We start from the raw sequence: 18,599 nt of genomic DNA, 5'->3' as shown, positions 1-18,599 counted from the left end.
ATCAAATTCAATTACATATGATACACATGTGAACATTGTAAAACCAAAACCACATATATAAGATGTCACACAAAAAGATATATATATATATATATGATTGATTGATGTCTTAGGAGACGAACTTTGGATCAAAATATATAGTTAAATTAATACATTTGTAAAGAAGAAAAAAGGGTTTAGAAATTGAATGATGGAAAAGGCAAATTACAAACTCTATCGAATTCATCATCATAATAAAAAGACATACCATATGGTGGCAACACATGTAACACATTATTTATAATAACCTATTATATATGTGTGTGTGGGATGGCCCAACCAATATATATATATATATGGCAATGCTTCATTTTCAAAATAAGCCAAAATTACAACTTAAATATAGCTGTATGCCTCTTCTCCATTTTTATATAATTATGTTATAAACATATCTAAAAATATAATATATATATACCCAATTTGTCTAACCCCACAAGTCACAACCTTTGTTAATTTTAGAATTGGTATGATTTGAAATGTGTAGCTTTATTCTGCCTAAAGATGAACAAAAAGTAATGAAAATTTGGTCAGATCCAATTGATTGATGCTATTAATTCAACTCTCTCTCTATATATAATTTTCTTTTAAACAATAAGATATGCAATCATTCATGTTTTGTGTTTCTTATCTTTGTTGTGTGATTGTGTCCTATTGTTATTATTAATAATTTTTTTTTAGAAAAGAAGAGAATAGAACAAAACAAAATTAAGAAGAAAAAAAAGATAAAATGTCCCTACACCTGATCACTTGAATTAGGTATGGAAACACAACGGGGTCGGGATTGGGACGCGGTGGGCTTTTCACTCTCCATGCATTTGTTATATATTGTAAAAAATTTCATCAAAAATGTTTTCTAGATATCCTATTGTTGCATGCATGATGAACAAATATGTATAACGATGATCTTATTAGAATCTCTTGAAATGTTGAAAAACTCTTATAATGAAACTTTTATTGATGCTTTTTTAATATAATATCGAATCGATATTTTTATAGTGGATATGTTTCAAAAGAATCTTTCACATAGTTTAAAAGTTGATTTACATGTGAAAAAGTTGATTTCAAGATTGATACAAAAGAGTTGATCTTTAAAATTATATCATATATTTTTTATATGATTAAAGGGGTAGAGATTAAAACAAAAATGTATTTACATTTTCCTCTCTTGTTTTTTTGGGTCATGAATAATTATATTATTATAACCAAAGTTTTGATTAACTTAGGTTGTATATTAGTTTAAATTCAACCTTTTTAGTTATAAAGCTTAAAAAGTGTACCTAATAGTCCACTTTTATGTTCTTGGAATAATAATAGAAAGCTATCTCAATTTATAATATTTTTTTAGTTTTGATTTGAGAATAAATAAACTTGTTTGTGTTGCATAAATCACAAAGCTATTCACATCTAATTTTGTTCTTTTTGATATTAAATATTAAACATTTTATTTATTTTAATAATTAATTACAACACACATATAATCACTTTGGGTGACTTTCCTATTTACTATCATGGAATCAATTAATATTTTTTTTCTTAAGCCATCCAAATAAATTGTAGTATTTTTTAAAGTTATTTGATTGAAATAATATCTTTGAATTGTTTCCCCATGAAAATTTATTGTCCTTATGTTATAATTCAAATGAAAACCATATTTTTTGGTCCATAGAAAAAGAACATAACATGTGGATTTGGAGTTTTTTAATTTGATTTAACAATAACCACATATTTTGTTATTTTAAGATATATTTTGTGTGTTAACCGAAACACATAACGGGTAAGGGTGATTGCAAGTTGGTCGGATTCAGTTTTCTGATCAAACCATCAACAATTTGTTTGATAAATGTTCGAACCTATCTTGACCGTTAAGGAATAAAAGTCGATTGATGGTTTGAATTAATTTCTTTGAATTTTATATATATTGAAATTTTTCGATTTGAAATTTTCTCAAACCGAGACTAATCATCGACTCCAATTGGTTTAGTCGATCAATCTACTTGATTTTTCGATTTTGTTCATGTCACTCCCATCGTTTGTGTTATTTTATAAGTTATTGTGCTAATAGAAATATTAAAAATATATTATTAAACAAAAACATACGGATATTAATGTTTAAAATTTATATAATATCGAAAAAACGATCTTATGCATTTTGATATATTATTGGAAACTTTGCAAAATCATATATTTCTATTTGATTGTATACTGCTTTTTTTTTTTTTTCTTTTTGTAGTCTATGTTTTACTAAATAAATATTTGACATCATTTGGTAGTAAGTAGGGTAAGGCTTGCATGTTGTACGAATGACCAGAATGAGATTAACTAACACATTCGAAAAACATAAGGTATGATTTACGGGATAGAGTAATCTATATTTTCAAAAGTACTTATTAAGAGTATATTTGATTTGGATTAAAAAAATTTGGTCGAAAAACATAATTGCTTAAAATAAAAACACCCATACATTTAATTATACTTATTTTTATGTCCAAGTTTCTCTATTAATCTCAAATTACTAAAAAAAAAAAAAACTATGAACTAATTATAATTTAAAATAATAGTTGTTAGAGTTGATATGTTGTCTATGTTGAAGTTGGAAGTGATGATTATCAAAGTTGGTTATTGTCGAATAATATTTTTGTTAGAGCAAGGTAGGTTGATGATGAGCGGGTGGTAAATAACCGACGACAACACTATTGAAGAAAATCAAATTATTTAATTTTTTTAATTACACCCCACCTTAATTTGATTCAAGAAATCAAATTGGAAAGCAACATTAAGAATAGTTTTTCTAAAAAAATAAAAATTAAGAATTCAAGTAAAGCAAACAAACAAAAATGTAATGATTTTTTTCTTAAAAAAAGTACTTCTAGGGTTGTTATTTGCAAACAATACAATTCACTAGAATTTTCATTTGTTAGTAGTTGGGAGCACAACCATTTTAATTATAATAAAGGAATTTGGATTTTGGCCTAATTGAATTAAGATGCATTATATATATGTATATATAATGGAAAATATATAAAATTAAATTAAAAAAAGTAAAGAAAAAAGAAAAAGATTCTTCACCAAATATTAATTAAAATAATTAAAGAGTGTTAGCATATGCAATGAAACTTTCTAGGAAATTGAAACAATTTCTAAACCAATTAGTCTTTTCCAATTATTCAATTTCTAGGGTTTGGAGAATTTTATTTAATTGTTTTTTTATATTATGATTATTTTATTCATTGGTGCACAAAAATCAATATTTTAAACAAATGAAATTAATGAAGATATGGAAGCAAGAATGAGCCTTTCTCCAATTTCATTAATGGCCTTATTAATTTAATATCATCTTTGGAAAAGATAAGTGTGGTTTGTCCATTTGTTTTCTTTCTATTGTATTCAAAATTATACAATAATGCTTACTTTGTCCTCTTGAAAAAATACAAATTACAAATAGACCAAAATAAGGATTAAATTTCTCACTAAAAAAACTAAACTATAAAGTAAGAAACTACCATGAAATATTTTAACCTTTCATTTGAATTTAAATGGTAAGACATGCACTATACTTTCTTGGTTGAAGGACTAAATTCACTCGTCTCATTTAACATGTTACATCCATATCACAATTAAGCTAAATTAACGAAATCTTTCGGATTAATATTTTTCTCACAGTTTGATTTATTTAGATTTGTATGACATAGTGGAATTTAGTATAACTCAATCGTGAATCAATTTAAACTTAGATATATATTCCTTCAATTAAATAATAAAGAAGTTTGAATTGCTAATAAACTCTAAATCGATTTGGTGTATTTGAAACACTAGTTTACTTCTTACTTTCAAAATTTTCTAAGTAAGGATTACAACAGGGAACCTCAATCAAAAATTTATTATCAGTAATTTTTCAAAGTTTCATTGAGACCTATCATCCCATTAAACGTCAACGTTATTGAAAATAAATCTAAGTTTATTGGGACCTTTAATAAGATTAAGAGGTTAGGGCTTTACCGAATCATAAAATTGAAAATTAAAATTTAGAGTATAGTTTGATTTTATATGAAAAACTATCAACGCCAAATTTAATCATTAGATTCCTTATAACATTTAGAAGAAAGAAGAAGGAAAGATAGGTAGCCGGATCGGCCCAATAGTTTTAAAAGGCTAGGGCCCAACTTGAAGCCCAATATGATGAGCCTAGTCAAATTCTTTTATTTTTTATACTTTTTAGCATCTTCTTTGTTTTCTCTCCTGAACGAAACGACGACTTTTCTCCCGACCTCCAAGCTCCGGTGAAGGATTTCAAGACTCTTCAACTTGACCCGAATTCTGATATTGCACCATTGGTTCTTCATCGCCTCTTTCCACCGCTGCTATTTCTGCGTTTTTTCTTTCATTTTCTATTCCAGGTACACACATTCTTCTAATTTTGCTCTGAATTGTGGGGATTCAATTCAATTAGTACTTTTAATGGCTTCAGTTGCTGATTATATGGGAATTCGTTAGATTTTTATGTGTTTTCATTCTAAATCTGATTGGGCGAAAGAAGAATTTGTATATAGCGAGTAGTTGTTTTTCATTAGATTGAAATGAATTATTTAGGATTGAAGAAGGAAAATCCCTTCTCATCTCTCTCCTTCAATCTCTTCTCTCTTCCTCTCTCATGAGTGAACGGCGGTCCCTTTCGAACACCCATGAACAGATCTGAGACCCACGCACATGAACACGCACGAACATGAAGTTCTCTACGAGTTGAGTAAATAGCGAAAGCTTAGTTGGCTTTAATACATTTGTTCAATTAAGTATGAAGTATTACTTATTAGTTTAGGCTGAAATTTGGGGTCTTTACATTGAAAACCATGTGAAAATTGTAGTTTTCATCCTCGTTTTGATGATTTTTTTACTGTATTTGATTCTTGATTTCAAAGGTGGCTGATTCACTTGAAATTTGAAGACTTCATTCTTGTTGATATTCACTGTCATGGCATCTAGACGGAATGTTCGTTATAGCCCCCTTACCTCTGATGATAACGATATTGATTCAGAGGGAAATCAATCTGATCCTCGCTTTTACTATACACCAAAAGCTTTTGACAAGATCCCGTGGAAATCCATTGCTCTTGCTATCTTCCTGTTACTTCTTGGATCATTGCTTCTCTTTCTTTCGTACTTTGTATTAACCGGTCACATGGCAGGAGAGAAATCACAAGCTTATGGTCTTTTAGCATTGGGGTTTCTTACCTTCCTCCCAGGTATTGATGAAATTTTTGTTTCACAGTTTTTTGAGTGCTGTTCTTTGTCATTTATTTTCATGGTATGCAAAGTGTAGTCGTTTGGCTTTTGTTTGTTGAGCTTAACTCATCATTCAAGAACCCATATAAGACTTGGTGCGAACAGAATCTTCTTAGTTTTGGTCTAATGGTATCATTGTTAGTCACAACAACTTGAAGCTGCCACCTGGATTGTGATAATCTAATTCATAAATAGTGTTAAAAGACCATCGACGTCAATTTTAGATATCTTTCCCTATTCGGGGAAGAGCTTAGACAATATCAAGAGGAGAATGTTGAAAGGAGTGCTTAATCAATCTGGATAGGGAAAATAGGATATTTTAGAAATTCAATAATGAATAGTTTAGATTTTAGTTTGACACCAAAAAACTTGTGATATGTGGTCATGCTATGAGCCATTCGAGTTTATCTCGATGGTATATTCCAGCCATAAGCAAGCACGTACCACAGTTGCATGAGATGCACAAACCAAAACTAAATTAACAGTGACTTAAGTTTGGTAAAGCACAAAACTATTAACGAGTACTTTAAGTATAAAGTGGTCCATAGGTTAGAAATTTGTTGAATATCGATATTTTCATTATGGAACTCTAATATACTTTCAACTATCAGGCTTCCTACTAAAGGAATAATTACAATTTTTAGTAAAATCTTGTCACACCATCGACTTTGGCAATGGGAGTATATTCAATTCTTTGGCCGACTCTTTCTATATTCTATCATTATACTTATTATACTTGACCATAAAGCCACTGGAATACAAAACCAAATCATGTGACTGTTAAAACCAAATCACAAACAACCTGCAAAGTTTTGTTATCGTTCAATATGTCATCAGTAGAAATGCCGTTGATTCATCCTGTTCATGAAGTTTGATAATCTGAACAACTTTTGGTTTGTTGATGCAGGCTTTTATGAGACTAGGATCGCATATTATGCATGGAGAGGGGCCAATGGATATCGCTTTGCATCCATTCCCGATTACTAAAGCGTTCCTATCCCAATGGTGTATGCTTGTCCCATCTCTCTTTCAATGTAAAAACTATCATATAAAAGTCAGAAAATGGTTTGTACAGAATCACGTCTCTTGAATTTGTAACGTATTTGTCCTTTGTTTCTTCTCATTCTCATAGGTTGTGTAGGGTCAGGAAAATGATAAATGATTTAGCTTTAATTCTTTAGCTGGACAAGTCTTGTAGTTAAACTCAAAATCTTTATGCCTATGAGAATACTTGCTAGTGAGGTTATTCCATATGACAAACGGCCTAGGGTAAGATTTTTCGTAAAATTGTTAAAGTGAATTTAGGTCAACAGTAATCAACGTGATCTTAGGTCAACAGAAATCGACATGATCTCTCATTCTTGAGATGGGTGGTTGATCTCCATCCTCAAAATTGTTTGACTTTAATTTTGAGTTTGGATTACATTAGGGTAATTGTAATGAATGACCATTTGAGGAACAATAATTAAGGATATAGCAACATTTTAAAAAAAATTGCAAATATAGCACAACTATCGCCGATAGACTTGTATCACTGATAGACTCGCATGATTTATCGGTGATAGACCAATTTTTATAACATGATCTATCAGTGATAGAATCTATCATTGATAGAATTTGACAAATTTGGCTATATTTGCAATTTTTTTAAAATGTTGCTATATACTTAATTATTTTGAATTTAATTGCTAAATTTGCAACTATCCCCTAATTGGATATTGTAATTATTGTAATAATATGAAAATTATGAATATGTAATATTTACTAATATTTTTTCCATCATTGTTACTTTATCGTTAGGCTCAAACGGTGACAAGAAATGTGGTAGATTCATAATTCAAAGTAAACACTATAAAAAACAATCTAATTAATTTTGCAATTGGACCGATTTTCATTATGGATTGATTGATAAATGTGGTCTCTACTGTCAATTTTCTAACCGTGCTATTACTCATATTATTGTGTTCCCATTTGAGCACAAGCAAAAGCCATTTGTAGCTTGAAAAATTGTTCAATAGCATATTCTTGTTTTAGAAATGGACAAAGTAAAAGATATGTTCACCTTTGTCTTTCAATGGCTTGAGGAGGATATCTACAATCTCACATACTTGTATTAAAGTTGGACGGCAAGCCCAAAGCAAAGAACAATAATTCTTTGATTACACAATGATTCATTCTTGAATTCTTTTCTTCAATTTAACATCTTTTTGTACCAATGATTCCATAATGAACTTCATGTTACAAGAGAATGTAGGGTAAGTTTGGTATGTGAACATGCTTAAAGGGATGCTAATTAAATATTTCAATACAAGTGTGTGAACATAGGCTTCAAGTTGCTTTCTTGAGTCTTATTAAGTCTATTTCTTGTTTTATTATATCAAATGGTGGAAAGGATATAAACATTGACCCAAAAAAAAGGAAAAAAAATACTCATCGCCTATGATTTTCAGGTTTGTTTATTTAAGAATTTGAGGTTAGCAATGGCAGCAAGACAATTCACAACTTGACTTTCTCAAATAAAATGATTGGGCAAATAGTGTTCAGAAAAAGACAGTGAGTCACAAAATCATGAATACCTTGTTCAGAGGAATAAAAATAATGTTCTTTAGCACAAACCTGAAATTCAGACGATGAGATATTCGTCTCGTTAATGAGTTTGATGACTTCCAGTGAATCGGACACAACCTCTAACCCAGAAATGAACTCTTCTCAGTCTCTGAGATGACCTGATCATTTTCCAACATATTAATATCACCCTTCCTCTTCAACCACTCAAGTTTTAAGAATGATGAGGGTGAGCATGTTCTTTGTCATACACAAAAACTAGATTGAAAATCAAAATGAAAATAGCTTTCTGCTAGATAATATATGAACTTAACAATACATCCCAATTGTTCTTCTCTTTCAATCTGCAGATCTATATGGTTAATTGTCAAACTTATAAATATATATTTTAGACCTCAGCTTTTTATATCAGCAACAAAAAAAAAAGAAAAAAAAAAAAAAAAAAAAGAAAAAAAAAGCAATATTTTCTTTGATAATGGCTAAGAACTTAACTCAGTTAACAAAGCAAATAGGTGGAAGATCTAATGAACTCCAAATGGACAAATCAACTTCATTGCTTGAAAAAGACTTCATTTCTTCTTTATCTTCTTCATCTTCTTCTTCTTCTTCAACCTTCTCCTCATTTGATCTTCTTCTGTCACAAGCTTTTCTCAAGCTTGTTATCAGTTCAGAATTAGATCTTACTCCACTTCCTTCCCCAAGCTTCAATTTTAAACACTCTGGTATTCCATTAAAGGCATACAAAGAAGCTGAAATTTTCCTCTCATATTTCATCCTTTTCATAGCTTCTCTCAACATGGAAGATGGTTCATCTTCATTTCCTTCTCCTCCCTCCATTGGCTCACCAATTTCCTCTGCAATCTCAAATGGTGAGTAGTAACATGGTGGCCCAATGTCATCAAGGAAATGAAAATCCAGAACATTTGATCCTTCTTCTTCTTCTTCTTCTTCTTCTTGAACAAGTTCATTTTTCTCATCTCCCCCATTTGAGTCATTCATTTGGGTCATTCCCACCCAGTTGCTACTCTCCATTTCTCCACTGTCAGATTCATCTTTCTCCGTCAAACATGACTCAAAACTTCTACTGATTTCCTCAATATTGGGATTTGTGGTGAACACTTCTTGATCATTGAGTAAATCACTTAGAACTCTGTCAGTGAAACATGTTGTTGCTAATTCTTCTCTGCTTTGATGATCAATTGAGTTTAACATCCTTTCTTGAACTGGCTGATGTTTTTGTTCTTGCTGATTGATTGGAAGATTATGTATAGAGGAGTTGTTGTTTCTTGCATTAAGCCTTTGGATTAGTAGATTAGTGATCTTTGAAGGAAGGGCAGGTGATGAAGATGATAAAGGGGAGCAAGGCCAGAAGTTTGTTCTCGTGTTCGAGCCACGAAGTAAACAAGCTGCCTCGTCGTACGCTCTAGCTGCTTCCTCTGCCGTGTCAAATGTTCCTAACCATACTCTAATCTTCTGTATAGTGTCTTTGATCTCCGCCACCCATCGTCCTGACGGTCGTTGACGAACGCCAACGAATCGCTTTCGGGCCCTTCGAGCCCCTCCGCTTAGGACTGCTGCTGTGGCCGTTGCCTCCTTCACCATCTCATCCCAACCCAAAGCTCCTCCTTCACTTGAGCTCTTGTCTTCCACTCCTTCAACAGCCTTTCTCTTTCTTGCCATTTGGTTTGGTCACTTCAAAAAGTTTGTATTTGCTTGACTTAAGCTTGAGTTGTGTTTAAGTGCATATTTATAAGGGAGGAAAAGAATAGCAAGAAGTTTTATGGTTTAAGGAGGGAATTTGAAATGGTCTTTCATTCAACTTTTGGTCTTACATTTTTGTTGTTTTTAAAATTGGCTTCATCTTATAAAAAGACACATGGCAGTTGAATCCAAAGTGCAAAATTGAAGCTCAAACCAAGTGAAGTTTATGACTAATTCAAAACAGGATTGTTTCCATTACTTTCTTAATTCACTCCAAATTAAAACACTTGTGATCATTAATGTGAAGTACTATTTCTTTATTTGTACTTGGAGAGAAGAAAGATCTTTTTGGCATCTAGATGGCATAACTTTGAAGTTATCACTTCAAGAAAGAGACTAAAATTTGTTATACTCTATACTTTGTGTGTTTGTATTGTATTATTATTATTATGATCTAAACTAGTAGGGTAACATATGTAATGATGAACAAATAATATACTTTGTTATAACTTTGTCTTCATAGAGTTGGAGACCCTATCAACTTTTACTAACTTGCATTGGCTTGCTTATAGTTAAAAAAGATGTAGATGAGATTAAATTAGACTTTTTTTTCTTCGTTCATACCAATGTTATCGATATAATTTTTAATTAGTTTCACTAATTCATATTTGTACTTGATTAAATAATATCAATAATGAGTGTCATTATAAGTAGGTTGAATCTAAATTATGCATTTATATGTGACGAACGCTATGGTAAAACTGATTTTTGACTTGGAAAGACCCATTCATAGCAACCAACATAAATGGTAAAACATTTCGGGAGAAAACTACAAGTTGATGCTACTACTTAACACGACTAAACAATAATAATTGGTATATACTCATTTCTTATACTACAAGAAAAGCTTACAAGTTCGTAACGTTTGATTTGTTAGTTGAGAAATTTTTATTTTTCTCGTGCATTTAGATTTAATCTTAAGTTCTAATTTTAGGTAGCTTGTGTTCTAAGTTTCGTACGGTTGGTGTTACTTAGAGGGTGTTCAGCGGCTTAACCTCTAGCTTGCTTGCCTTTGGTCTAACTCTCAGATCTCGTCCATCCTAACTGACTTTCGTAAGAGATCCTTGTATCGATGTGGTGTGAGTCTAGTACTTCACTTTAATGCTTAAGTTAGTATTAGAAATGACTCATTTAACTAAGTAAAAGAAATAGTAAAGTCGAGCCTCTCCTTTGACCGGTTGACTCGAAGATTAATTAAGCTTGACTTGGTTATCCATTAAGCTCATTTGGTAGAATTGAAACTTGGGTCCTGACTTCTTCCTTTTGGAACGTGCGTTCTTCTATGCCTCTTTATGATACCCTATGGGATTGCACGTTTGGACAACCCTCAATACAATACATGTACTCTTATTTAGTTGATCAACAACATTTCTTTAAATAAAAATCAAAGCATTCAAACTTTTGACTTCTTCAACCTCTAAGCTTTTGTATCTCATGGATAAAATCACTATACAAAATAAGAAAATTTTATCCAAAGACATGTATCATTTAATTTGTATAATATAAACCAAACCCAACGTTGAAGGACTAAAATAAACAAAAATGAACTATCATGAGTTATGTTCATGGTTATGAACTATCTAGCTAGAATTTAATATCCTACGAGTTTCATTAACATTCAATTAACGTTCTAAAATACATAAATATTTGCTTGAACACCCATCTTATAAAAAAACTCATATTTTACATGTCGTAATCAAGATGGAAGTGAGGTCCAAAACATTTACTTTGGATGATTAACCATATGGCTTTCTAATAATTTGTGTTTTGGGAATGAACGTCAAAACGAAAGCGATTTATCCAATGTATAATAATGTCATTATCATAATACTAAAATATATTCGTAACATTAATATTTATAAAATCTTCTCTAATTTCACCCCACAAATGGTGACCCCATAATTTTAATTTCAAACTTTATACTTAAATTCAATCATTGGATTATTACCCTTTTTAATTATTTTTTGCTACGTCACCCTAAAAAGATCAAGATGTTGACAAATTTTTTAATTTTTATTTTAGCAATTTTTTTTTATTTATTATTTTTTTAGGAACAAACACAAACAAAAAGTCAAAATCTTTGGTTTCTTATTTTCTTCCTTTTTTTTTTTTTCGTTTTTTAGCCTTGATTTTAAAAATCAAGACAATCAAGTAAGACAACAACCTAATAATAAACCCTAAAAAAATAAGATAGGAAAAAGAAAAAAAATTTAAATCTTGTTTATAAATGGTTTCTTTTTTTCTTTCTTTTTTTTTATTAAATACATTAAACATTGCTTTTAATGATTTGATAAATTATTAAAATTTAAAAGAGTTAAAGAGTGGAAAAAAAAAACCATATTTTGGCGTTTTCATATTTTGTTTTAAGTTCACTTTTCATATATTATGTTATCACATTCATTATTTTTAATGACAAATTGATTATAATGTTATAAAAGAGGAAAATAAGAAAAATCCAAATGGAAAACTTTTGTGCTCTCACAAAATTAGAAAAAATCTCAATACATTTTAGTCTATAAAACCACTCTTCCAATAAAAATACACCAAAACAACTTTTTTTATTTTACAAATATCATTTTTTCCGTATTGAAAAATTATTATGAATGAAAAATTGTCGATCAAAATTTTAAAGCTCCGTTTGGTAATCGTTTTATTATTTGTTTTCTAAAATTAAATATATCTTCCCTAAATTCAATCCATAGTTGAATTTTGAAAACTTTTTTTATTTTGTTTTAATTTTAAAAGTTGAACTTGATTTTTAAACAATTTAGTGATCTATTCATAAACACATTGTTCACAAAAAGTAGTTTAAAATCAACAAAGTTAGAATTTAAAAAAGAAAAGGGATTTGTATATAAAATTAGGTAGAAAAACAATGAAATGTGTGAGAGAGATTTGATATGGGAATATAGAAAATGTAATTAGGGGAAGTGTGAAGAAGAGAGATGTTATGATTTAATTAATTGTGACAAAAGAAAAAACAAAGTTAGATTGCATTGTAATTTCATAATAATAATTAATTTTCTTAAGTTACGTCGATCACAATACACTCATCATTCTATATTTCTTTTACATTGAAATTAACCAAAAATCCTCAACTTGTTTTCACAATGTTTAAGAGAGATTTGCCTTTACTTTGTTTTAGGATGATTGAATGAATCAAATCTAAATCCAACTCAACCTAACCCTTCTACTTACTAGCATATATAATCCAATTATTTGTTTATATATGTTTTCATTTTGTTCATACATGTTTCGAAATGTTACTCGTTATTCTTTTTTAAGTCTTAAGTTTGATTTATAGAGTATGTATAATTGTAATTAAAATAACCGTAAATATGACCATCTTTTGGTGATTTTTATTTTCTTATACCTGCATATTTTTTACATTATATGTTAATATTTTGGAGATGATTTTGCTATCTTTGCAACTATCCAATTTCAAGATTTACTGTTTTAGATTCTTCCAAATTTTAGTATTAATAGCTACTAATTAATCTAAAAGAACGATAATTAATTAAGTTTTACTATCTTTTATCATATTAAAAAAATAAATTAACTTCATAATTATTTTTTAATGGTTTTGAAGATTAAAAACATAAAATTTAAAATTTAGGAACTAAATCAAAACTCAATTCAAACATCAAATACTTTGTATTTTTTTTCTAGCTTTAATTATTGAGATTCAAATAAGGTTTGTTTTTTTCCTTTTTGAAAAAAATATTGTAATAAAACTTGACATAAAGAGAATTGAATCCAAAACCTCTTATCGTCCAAGCTGTCTATTAAAAAAAATCCCATTTAAAATAATTTTCCTCCCAATAACATGATTTTTAGAAAATTGTAGAGGAGGTTGGATAATATTTTTTTTGTTGGATGGCTTCTAAAACGAGACTTCTAGATATAGACTTTAAATTAATTTCTTATTTATTTTGGTTATTGTATTAAAAAAAAAAAAGGAAAAAAGAAGAAGAAAAATCAAACCCATTCCAAGAAGAAAGAATTATTCTAATTAGATAACTCATTTTAATCACACAAAGTCTACAAAGTGCAATTATTATCTATGCATCTAACATCTTACCAATAATTATTTAGTTCTATTCTTCCATCTTTGTATGTAATTTGATCAAATTAAAAGTTTTTGAGAAAATAAATTGATTGTGATATGGAGTAGGTTAAGGTTGAATAAATAAATATTAGGATATAGATATATAAACAATTAAATACAAGCTTGTATTAATATTTGACTTCGATTTTTATAAGATAATTATGTGTAATAATTTAAATTACAAATTATACATATTTTTTTCTTTTGAATAATTTGATCAAATTAGATAGAAAGATGAACAATTGTTTAAATTTGTTTTTCTTGAAAATATTAGATAAGCTGCACCAAAGGATGACGATTATTATCACATTTCATACCGATTAAGCCTTCATTCCCATCATTAAAGGATCCTCTTTTTCTTCTTCGATTATTCCAATCATGACTATTCATTTTCAGCTGCCAATTCTGATCAAAATGAGCTATGATGAAGTTTTATTCTATAGATGAGAGGTTGGATTGTTTGTTGTACTAAGTAGATATAAAAGGCTTCTCGAATGGCCTTGTATTCCACCATGGGCTTATATTTGCAAACACACAATTCATTCCTTTGAAACACATGGCCCAACCATCTTTAAAAAGACCCATTGATTATGCTCCAAAAACTACAAGGCTTAGACTTCAAAATGTTACCTTCATATATGCCACATCCAAATAAACTTAGATCAATCCAATTTGCTTATGTTATTGGTTTATAAGATTAATTAAGAATAGAAGTATTATTATTTTTAATCTTTCTTTTCTCCTTCATTAGCACAGAAGCCATTTGTCAATTGTCACTCCAATATCAATCTACCAACAAATACATTTTGTTAATTTTTTTATTTCCTTCATAACCTTCACTTTGAGTAGCCATTTGTCAAACACACAATACTCATCATACCTTTTTCATATTGTATCTAGACTTTAGAGTAAGAGAGGAAAAATCAACCATGCCTATATACTTTCATATTCAATAACTAGGTTCTATCCATCCTTAATTTTTCATCTATCATTTTAATTATCTTCTCGATCTAAAATAAAAAACTCTCTCGTAAATATTAACTTGCTATGGATTATTTAGAGTAGAAAATTACATACCACGTTTCAAGTTTGAAAATATGTTACACATAAGTAATTAAAAATATTGTCCAAACTCTAATCACAACCAATTTGTTATTATTACCATTATTATTTTGTTAAAAAAGAATTACATATTTAAGTGAGTAAATTATTTATTAATGGAGACGCCGTTGGCCATGGAAGCGTCGATTCATTTGTCAAAGCAACAAAATTTTTGGTGCTTCGTGACGGGGTCCGTGCGCACTCCACCTGCCGTTTATTAATTCTTCCAATTTTCTCGTTCTACATAATTCCTCATCCTCTGGCCTTTCCAATCTCTGATCCTATTTGGTAATCCATCCATCCATCTTTATTTCTTTACGCTCTTTCCAGAATTCGGGTCTTTTACGTGTTGATCGCTGTGATTTTTATCAACCGAATCAAATTGTAGCCTCGTTTTTATGTTTTCCTGCCAATCTTGTTTCATTGGTTTGGATCTGTTATTCAATTGAAATGCTGATTTTTTTATTTTGAAGGTTTGGGCACGATGAGTGAGGTGTTCGACGGATATGAACGGCAATACTGCGAGCTTTCGGCGAATCTGTCAAGAAAATGCACTTCGGCTAGTGCCCTTAATGGAGGTATTTCCAGTTTTTGATTTCTGAATTTTGTTTCCATGATTTCTTTATGTGTATTTGTTTGTGGAGTTGCGTAATTTCGATGCGGAATGATAATCGAATTTGTGGTTAAAACTTGGTGAAAATTTTGGGGTGGTATGAATTAATAAGCGAATTAAAATCTGAATGAGAAGAAATTATTGCTTTGTTAGGAAAGTAATTTATACATACTGTTAAAACCTAGAACAATTGTAAGTTCTATTGATATGACGATTGCGTACTCTTTATGATTTTTTTGTTCATTCTTGAATTGGGAAATAATTCTAAATGAAAATAAGGAAGAGCGTAATCCTTAGGGTGCATTTTCGTTTTGCGTTAATGGTTGGTATTTTTAAAGTGGAAGCAAAGAATGTTTTGTTATGGGACTGGTTTTTTATTTACATGTCTCGAACTCTGAGTAGGAAGGAACCGAAATTCTCTCAAGGGTCTTTGATGATAATATTATGTAGGAGATCCTATAATCACTTTGTTGGTAGATGCTAAATGATTCATCTAATAGGTGGGTGGGTGACTATCTAATCTGATTTTCTTAAATCTGTTTGGGGGGATGACTCTTATTTTGCATTCAATTTATGATTATTGATCTAGGAGCTGGTCAGGACTTGGTGTGATTTGTTGTTGGATGTGAACAAATTTTATACCTAAAGTATTTTTCAGTAGATGAATTTCAATATGATTATTGTGGACAAATCAAACATGAGGTTAGTTCTAATAAAGATCATAAGAACAATATTATAAATCCACTACCTGTGGTAATGGTCTCCTGTTCAGCGCTTCCAAAACTTATGTAAAAGAGGGAACGTTCATGTGTGTTCATATTATTGGGAAAAAAAAACTGTCGTTTGATGATGGAGAAGATTTTCTTGAATTTCCCCTTTCATGATTAAGGAAGAATTTTGTTACATGCCTGTTTTTGTGCTATTTTTTGTGGTCTGGCTTCAGAGGAATAGTGGAACTCTGAACCACAGATATGGATATGATCTTGACAGAGTGACACCAGTTCTTTAAAAATCTAGGACACAGATATGACAAAAACATGTCTATTAAAATATATATTGTTTTTATACAAGAAGGAAATTCAAAGTCAATGAGTTTTATGTACTTATATGCTTAAAAAACTAGTTTGATATATTTCACTCTCAATTTTTTTCATTTTTGGACAAAGATTGTTTTCCATTGCAGCTGTTTATAACTTTGTCTGTCATTGTTGAGCTCAGCTAATTATTTGGAGCCAAAACCATGTCTTTAGATTGTCTGTAATGAAGGATACTCTTACTGTGAGGAGATGAATTGGTTCATTCCCAGAGCTGCTCTAACTATAGATTATCTACAATCTTTTCTCAAGATCAATTTTATGTGCTGTTAGTGTTTTCAAATTGAACCTTCTTTTATATTATTTGATTTAATATAGAGAAAGTTGAGACTGATGTTATTTGCTACATGAATATATCTTTCCTCCAGAGCAAAAGAAGCAAAAGGTTTCTGAAGTAAAGACAGGAATTGATGAAGCAGAAGCTCTGGTACCTAGCTGACTCGTTCTTGTTAGAAAAATGCCTTCAGATTTCTTCATCTTGCAATGTTAATGATATATTCTTCATGATTCCTAGATTCGGAAAATGGATCTTGAGGCCAGAAGTTTGCCGCCTAATGTCAAGGCTGTCCTTCTAGCTAAATTGAGAGAGTACAAATCTGACCTCAACAACTTAAAAAGTGAAGTTAAACGCATTGAATCTGGAAGCTTAAGTGCAGCCACTAGAGATGAGTTGCTGGAATCAGGAATGGCTGATACATTGACGGTATGTCTGCATCCACTGATACTCTAATTGTTTTGGATTTTTCACCATCACATATTTGTTGAAATAACTTTTTTCTTCATCACTGTCATCTCCATAGAATCATCTAAATCTTTTGAAGGTCTATAATAAAGAAAGTAGACATGGATGCACTAAACCCTGCCGTCTAAACCAACTCAGAGTCCCAAACACCCTTTAGACACTGAAAATTTATTTTGCGGTTATAAATGTGTCATTCCTATGTTTCTTTTAGTTGTTAAGGTTATAGATTTTAAGCTATAAGGCATGCTTCCTCTTCCTTAATTATTCAAGGGACCATTTTCTTATCCTTCGTAATTATGTATTAATTAGCTATGACTCATGCCTGGTTGCCATTTCATACAGGCATCAGCTGACCAAAGATCGAGATTAATGAGCACAACAGAGAGGCTCGATAAGTCTAGTGATAGAATTAAGGAAAGTCGAAGAACCATGCTAGAAACAGAAGAACTTGGAGTTTCAATTCTTCAAGATTTACACTCGCAGAGACAGTCTCTCTTGCATGCTCATAATACGGTATGGGATTTTACTTCTCATGTTCTTTGAGTAAATGATATTGTAGGAGCGTAGGACTTGGATAGTTATACTTTCTTGCGATAATGATAAATGTATGTACTTCACGCCCGCCTCTATTGTTGTCATGCAAAAACTTAAATTATTTAATTTGCAACTATGTTGATTTAGAAGTTGTCTGCCTATAGTTTTTATTTGATAATTCTCAAATCCCACCTTTTGCAGCTTCATGGAGTAGATGACAACATAGGGAAGAGTAAGAGAATTTTAACCAACATGTCAAGAAGGATGAACAAGAACAAATGGATTGTTACATCCATAATCATTGTTCTTGTATTGGCCATCATCCTGATATTGTACTTCAAACTTACCAAATAGTAAGGATATATATATATATATATATCTTTTCTCATTTGGGTTTGTCATATTGTTGTTGAGTGTTGTTGAAACATGAGTTCTTGGTTTATTGTATTTTTCTGGGTCTGTTGTGAGTTTGTACATGGCTTATGTCATGATTAATATATCTTGCCAGCATCTTTGTCTTAGTTAAGATGGGCAAGTGTTCACAATACAATTTTAATGTTGTATCCTCCATATTTGCTTACTGTGGGATATCCATATATTTGCTTACTTTCACAGCTTCAATTGATGATTTACAAAGATGGTTTGAGCTTGCATAATTTGTTTTACTTTGATTAAAATGGTGCATTCAAAGATATACCAAATGTGGAATATATGTGGCTTATTAAACATGTGAATCACTTGTAACATGGTTTATCTTTTGACTGG

The 18,599-nt window shown here is 30.3% G+C and overlaps 3 protein-coding genes across 4 annotated transcripts; 2 read left to right on the top strand and 1 right to left on the bottom strand.

Annotated features, from left to right (window-relative positions):
• The first annotated feature begins 4,247 nt into the window (after positions 1 to 4,247).
• On the top strand, positions 4,248 to 6,569 carry LOC101222400 (transmembrane protein 230). Its single transcript, XM_004141404.3, has 3 exons — positions 4,248 to 4,433; positions 4,953 to 5,276; positions 6,224 to 6,569. The coding sequence occupies exons 2-3, from the start codon at positions 5,006 to 5,008 to the stop codon at positions 6,301 to 6,303; spliced, it is 351 nt and encodes a 116-aa protein (XP_004141452.1). The 5' UTR covers positions 4,248 to 4,433; positions 4,953 to 5,005; the 3' UTR covers positions 6,304 to 6,569.
• Positions 6,570 to 7,811: 1,242 nt separating this feature from the next.
• Positions 7,812 to 9,907, bottom strand: LOC101212956 (ethylene-responsive transcription factor ERN1). The gene has a single exon (XM_011657699.2). It carries the CDS (start codon positions 9,559 to 9,561, stop codon positions 8,374 to 8,376), a length of 1,188 nt encoding a protein of 395 aa, XP_011656001.1. The 5' UTR covers positions 9,562 to 9,907; the 3' UTR covers positions 7,812 to 8,373.
• A 5,062-nt stretch (positions 9,908 to 14,969) lies between these two features.
• Positions 14,970 to 18,487, top strand: LOC101222163 (vesicle transport v-SNARE 11). Of its 2 annotated transcripts, none has more exons than XM_004141403.3 (6): positions 14,970 to 15,139; positions 15,325 to 15,429; positions 16,927 to 16,985; positions 17,073 to 17,261; positions 17,643 to 17,813; positions 18,036 to 18,487. In XM_004141403.3, exons 2-6 carry the CDS (start codon positions 15,336 to 15,338, stop codon positions 18,186 to 18,188), a joined length of 666 nt encoding a protein of 221 aa, XP_004141451.1. In that variant the 5' UTR covers positions 14,970 to 15,139; positions 15,325 to 15,335; the 3' UTR covers positions 18,189 to 18,487. The 2 variants fall into 2 exon arrangements, with proteins under 2 accessions (XP_004141451.1, XP_031740857.1); XM_031884997.1 differs by lacking the exon at positions 14,970 to 15,139 and adding an exon at positions 15,153 to 15,235.
• Positions 18,488 to 18,599: the final 112 nt, after the last annotated feature.

This window comes from Cucumis sativus, chromosome 5 (genome assembly GCF_000004075.3).
Source record: "Cucumis sativus cultivar 9930 chromosome 5, Cucumber_9930_V3, whole genome shotgun sequence".
Classification (NCBI taxonomy): domain Eukaryota; kingdom Viridiplantae; phylum Streptophyta; class Magnoliopsida; order Cucurbitales; family Cucurbitaceae; genus Cucumis; species Cucumis sativus.
Note: the sequence above shows the minus strand (reverse complement) of the source record. Positions and strands in the feature narration are given on the sequence as shown.

Bases quoted from the DNA above. Each gene is read 5' to 3' on its own strand.
- LOC101222400 (XM_004141404.3), top strand. From the start codon at position 5,006: ATGGCATCTAGACGGAATGTTCGTTATAGCCCCCTTACCTCTGATGAT. The intron at 5,277-6,223 runs GTATTGATGAAA...TTGTTGATGCAG, and splicing joins GTTTCTTACCTTCCTCCCAG to GCTTTTATGAGACTAGGATC.
- LOC101212956 (XM_011657699.2), bottom strand. From the start codon at position 9,561: ATGGCAAGAAAGAGAAAGGCTGTTGAAGGAGTGGAAGACAAGAGCTCA.
- LOC101222163 (XM_004141403.3), top strand. From the start codon at position 15,336: ATGAGTGAGGTGTTCGACGGATATGAACGGCAATACTGCGAGCTTTCG. The intron at 17,262-17,642 runs GTATGTCTGCAT...CATTTCATACAG, and splicing joins GAATGGCTGATACATTGACG to GCATCAGCTGACCAAAGATC. The intron at 17,814-18,035 runs GTATGGGATTTT...CACCTTTTGCAG, and splicing joins TCTTGCATGCTCATAATACG to CTTCATGGAGTAGATGACAA.